The 5,539-nt window shown below is 46.6% G+C and overlaps 1 protein-coding gene across 1 annotated transcript in view; it reads right to left on the bottom strand.

The window, feature by feature from the left end:
• Positions 1 to 492, bottom strand: part of ASTN2 (astrotactin 2) — a 644,195-nt gene extending 643,703 nt beyond the window's left edge. Inside the window, 1 exon segment of the mRNA XM_019510513.1 lies at positions 432 to 492. Within this exon segment, the coding sequence (XP_019366058.1) occupies positions 432 to 477 (46 nt within the window). The 5' untranslated portion in view covers positions 478 to 492.
• Positions 493 to 5,539: the final 5,047 nt, after the last annotated feature.

A 5,539-nucleotide genomic window follows, 5' to 3' on the forward strand; every position in this document is an offset into this window, starting at 1 on the left:
GGGGGGGGAGGGGGGGGGGGGGGGGGGGGGGGGGGGGGGAGGAGGCTGCAGCCACTCCAAAATTAGTCATAGCCCCTCTCCCAGTGCTGCTGCTGTCCACCCTGAGTGTAGCCCCAACTGACCCCTCCCCCCAAGCGCTACAAAGAGCCCAGCACAGCCCCGACACCAGCCCGCAATGGCAGCCCTCCTGACCCCGCCCCGCACAGATCCAGGGGTACCCCCCCATGCCCTCCTGGGGTGCGCACAGCAGCAGGAGCTTCCCCCTCCTCCCCACAACCCCCGGACAGGCCGTAGTTTTGTCCTGCAACCCACCCCACCCCAGCTAGGCAGCACCTGCCCCAACACCACTCCCTCCCCTCACCGTGAGGACCTTGTTCTGCCCCCCAACACCTCTTCCCTTCCCCCCACCCCTTCTACCACAACAGACTTACCAACTGCATGCAGCTCTTCAAGCTGCCTGACTGTGCTCCTCACCATCTATGCGCCACGCTGTGGTTAAGCGCAGCACAGGCATTTATTGGCCAAATTATCGGCCACATGAAGCCGATTTCCCATACAATAAATTTTCTTTACATCAGCGCCAATCTGATATCGGCCCAATGTATCAGTGCACCTCTACTCCTTTCTGTAGATCCAAAATAAGTTTCTTGTCTCAGCCCACAGAGCTAAGTTTTCCGCCATGCCTTCAAGGTTGACCGGTGTTACAAAATGAGTAGGAAGGGGCACATTTGACCAATTAAAGCTGCCCTCTCTTTTAAATGAGCATTGTACCTACACTATTCAGAACTTCATATGGAACAAAAAGTCTATTTGAAAGCCAACATGCCACAGTGCATTCCCAAATCACTCCAGGAGAAAGTGGTTGGGAATGAGCCAGACAAACCAGAGAAAGAAGTAACCATCCTACCTCCTGCCTTTATTTATTCTAGAACAGGAGTTCTCAGCCTTGCCAGACTCAAGGCACCCCTCAGAAAATACCGGTTCTTTGCTTTCATTTTTTCATTTTTGACAGCTGCTCTACATAATTTTTCTGTTGAGACATACCACCACAGGTCTGAATGTTTTTTGACACTGTGGATTCCTATTTGAAATCTCTGCTTTTCTTTTCTGAATTGTGCATGTGTTTGAACATCTAACAGTGACAATATATCGTGGCACTTTGCAGCACTCTTAAAACAACCTCATCTTTAAAAGAATCGCTGTTGTAGAAGTATCTGGGGATCTGTTAGACACCCCAGCCTGTTCCCAAGTGGCACATGGGTCAGAAAGTCCCAGTTCAAACAGCTTCTGGGCTGCTAACATAGACCCTGACATATCTCCTAGCTGCTTCTCCCAACCCTCCAAAGTTCGTCTTTACCTGGCTTAAGCCTTAACGACTTGCTCTCAATACACAGCTATGCTCTTTGAGCTCTGAAAATGGAACAGTCATAGGATAACACAAGCACAGTGTGCATTTCTACTTGTACTTCCTTCGTAGGCCTTAAGGCACAAGCTAAGAAGCATCAGAACATAGCCCCAGGGTAGCCCATGAGACAGCCCTCGGGGAAGAATAATTCACCTAGTATTACCCTCTGGGATCTCAGGAGGAACAGATTCCCATACCAGAAGTGCCGGTAAGTCAATACCACTTCACAATCTACAATATCAAAGGCAGCAATAGAAGATCTAAATGTCAATATGGCCAATCTGTAACCATCCTCAGGAGAGGACATTCCCCTCAAATACTTCCTCCCTCTCTTTGGTTGTTTATGCCCTTCACACACACCCAGCAGTAGCCTCCTAGCCAAGCCTTCTCCCCTGCATTTCTCAAACTGTCCATCTGGTTGACAGTATCAGAGGTAGCACAGTGAATGCAAGGAAAACATGTCATTCCACCCCTTACAATGACTTTTTGCCAAGAATCCTTCCCTTTCTCTACCCAGGCATTTTGGAAATGCCAAAAATGGCTTTGAACTTGTATTCTTTTGAGCAGAGATCACCCATTATGCTGAACTATTAGGTGCTTCAGGCAATAAGTAGCAATCATGAAACGCCAAGCTTGTTCTCACTTGCAAACTATGTGAACCATAGTTCTGTAGATAGAAAAGCCAACATATGCATCGTGTTGTGCCATCAGAGCCCTGGGTCACAGGGGCCTTACAAGAATGTTTTTCAACCGTAGTCCATGGACCCCTGGTCCACGAAAGAGGGCTATGATTAATCAGACGTAGGTGAATACTCACACTTACAAATGAAGGGGATCTGCACCTCCGTTTGAAATTTCCAAAGGGATCTGCACCTCCATTCAATTTTTTTAAGGTGTCCGCAAATGAAAAAAAGATTGAAAATCACTGCCTTAAGGGATTCCAGCACACCCTTTGGTCAAATTTCCCTTTCAGTCATTAATGCAATGAATAGGAGCTTGGTCTGTGTGTAGCTGGGGGTGGCATTTGGCCATGCATTTATTCCTACTAACACATTCATTCAGCATTTGGTTGTCCAAGTCAGATCCTAGATTCTGCCCTAGACCTGATGTGACCACCTTCTGCAGGGATGAAGGTTGTGGCAAGGTGACAGAGGCTTGTCAAGGCAGCACAGGGGGACATATGCAAAAAGAGCCATCCTACCTGTCAAAATGTTTCATGGCCTCATTAGGAGAGAATAGCAGCATTATACAGCTGAATCATCTATTTCAGAGCTTCTAACTGAACAGTGATTGCTCAGCAGACAGCTACATTAGCACAATAGTGCCTCAGCACGTATAAGCAGCGACTCCTAATTCAAGCCTAGACTCTCTATGGAAGTCTTATCTCTCTCAGACTGATTTTATACTAGGAAGGCCCACTGATGTCACCAGAATTACTTCTGATTTATGCTGAGGTAAGTGAACTCAAAATGAGACCATGAGATTGTGTTACGAACCTATATTGGGGCATTTTTTTTGTTCATTTAGTCTATATACATTTAATTAAAGGGAAATTCAATGAGAGATCAGACACTCTGTCTTGTAAGTTTGGATCCAATCTACAATGCAGGGTTGCAAACGAAGAGATTTACAGGACGTGAAGAGAAACAAGACACTCTGTGTATGGAGAAGCCTCCTGTGCCGTGGAACTGTGCAAGAACACAGATGAAACAGGATGTTCCAGTTCTTATCCCGCACTTCATACTCAAATCCCACCAAAGAGCCCTGCCTCCCCGTTTCCCCTTCCTAATCTAAGTTTTCTTGGCCCCCGTTGAGTGAGTGAGTGAGTGAATATTGATTTGCCTGCGCTGCATTGCCTACAGATCATAATCTGACTCTATATACTTTAAATAAGCTTGGTGCACATTCCATGTTCTTATGGATGCGTTGACTGTAATTCAGTCTCTAGTACATTACCCTTATTTATAATGCTACTGCTTGAGCATGGTGCCTCAGGCAATCTGAAATTATTACAGGGCCCTTTTGACTTTCAATTCCATTCCATTCAATTCCATTTTTATTTGTCAGCAGAGACTCCCACTGACCGAAGACTTGTGTATAGTGGAACCCAACCGCAAACAGGCATGCTGCACTACCAAACGTTAAGTCAGCCCTTATAAAAATCACTCCCACACTGTTCAACATGATGGGCTGTCTCTGTTCAAGGGAGAGACCTGGAAACTGAAATGAGCAGGTGGCCTCGCAGGTCACACGTGAGGGTCACTGACATCTTTCTCAAGGAGACGAAGCTGGTATGGATGGTCTAAGTGCCTGGGATTCAAATGACAGACAACCCAATCCATGAGACAAAGATCAGAGAAGAAAAGTGTGTGAATGCACTGCCCAAAACACCCAGGGTACCCCACAGACCCTCTTGTGTGCCTGCTCCCCAGTTTTACCCCAACCCCCAAACAAAAGCCAGATTCATGTAAACCAATGATTCTCAACCTTTTTCGACTCAAGGCACCTCTTCCATAACTGTTGTGAATTGAGTAGCACCCGATTTCAAAACTATTTTATATACTACTGTGCTTATCTCCTTGCAGAGGGGCAGGCACTGGGGTAGAGGACTGTCCAGGTAGGGATAAGCCTGAGCCTGTGTTTATCTGCTCATCTCCTCACATCTCGGGAGCACCCTTCAAAGGATCTAGCAGCACGTTGGTTAAGAGTCACTGATATAAATAGTCAGGATTGCTCTGTTAGCATTTAACTACAACGATGCCCAGACTCAAAGCAATCCTGGTGTTCTGCTAAATCCTCACCGGTAAGCAAATGACAAGCAACTGCACCATACAAATGGGACGTTTACCACTTGAATCCTATGCACTTTAACAACCTGTATGGCTTCTGCTTTCTGAGATGCTGTGTGGATCTGACATTTCAGGACTCCACTCAGCTAGCAACCGAGGGAGCATCTTGGGAATCCTTCTGTTACATGCACAGCAATCGCAGGAGCTTTGCTCCCTGTCTCCCTGGGATTTTCCAATGGTATCGTTGATATTAGGTATGATTCCTTTGAAAACACTGCTGACAAATTCTCCCTGCCCATGTACTCACACATTCAATTTTACTCAGGTCCCGAAGCACTTTCAGATGAGCCATCCAGGTTTACACGTATTAGAGAGAAAAGGAGTAAAGTCCATGCCTAGGAGTTGGTAGTCACGTGCTCATTTGATTAAAAGATTCAAATTCTTGTATTTCCCTCCAAGTTCCTGATTCAGTCATTCTAGATGTCATTTATGCAGAGCTTTTCAAGATGGCATGAAGAACAAAGGGCCAAACCTCCTCCCCTACAGGTACACACAATCCCAAAGACAAGAATTGCCAAGAGGACAAATGTTCATTTAAAAATCACCAGCATGACCTTCCAAAGCTGCAGCAGCAATATGTCAGCATGACCACTCTCCTTGGAGTGAAGCAACCCGTGTGCATCGCCACCTGGAAGTTCATCACTTGTACTTGCTACCAGTCAGAAGCCAACAGATCACCCAGCAGATGTCTTTACGGTGCATGCTGTTACAAAGTGAGTTCTGATCGTTTTTGGCCAGAAAGTTTGGAGGAGCTTGCTGACAGATTTGCCAGGTTGAGGTATCTGAAGATAATCGGGGCCACTGACGAGACGCGTGTGCCTTTTCACTGCCCCCTCACAGTAGGCAAACTTCATCAACAGAGAGGGAAGTATCTCCATTAGTGCTCTGAGACCTGCTGATCACCACAACAAGTTCATGGATATCAAGGCAGGTGATCTGGAAAGGTCCATGATTTCAGACTTCTCAGAAGCTCAAGACTCGCCATCGTCAATGAAAAGAGGATTTCTGTGTTCAGGGCCACAGTGGACATTCACAGAGTTGCATTTTCTTTTCTGGGAAGTGTGGTAACCTGCTCTCCAACTTGTGAAGCTTTTGCTGCACACCCGGACAGAAGCAAGGAGCTGATTAACTATGCCCTCAATAGCTGCAGAAGGCTAGTAGTGTGTGCATTTGGATGGCTGAAAAGGAGATGAAGGTGAGAAATGAAAAGCCTACAGGCTGGTGAGCAAATACCTGCCTCACGTGATAGCTGCTTGCTGTTTCGTTGGGATGGGGGGGAGGGGGG

This window comes from Gavialis gangeticus, unplaced genomic scaffold (assembly GCF_001723915.1).
Source record: "Gavialis gangeticus isolate Ggan-Ray unplaced genomic scaffold, GavGan_comp1, whole genome shotgun sequence".
NCBI lineage: Eukaryota > Metazoa > Chordata > Crocodylia > Gavialidae > Gavialis > Gavialis gangeticus.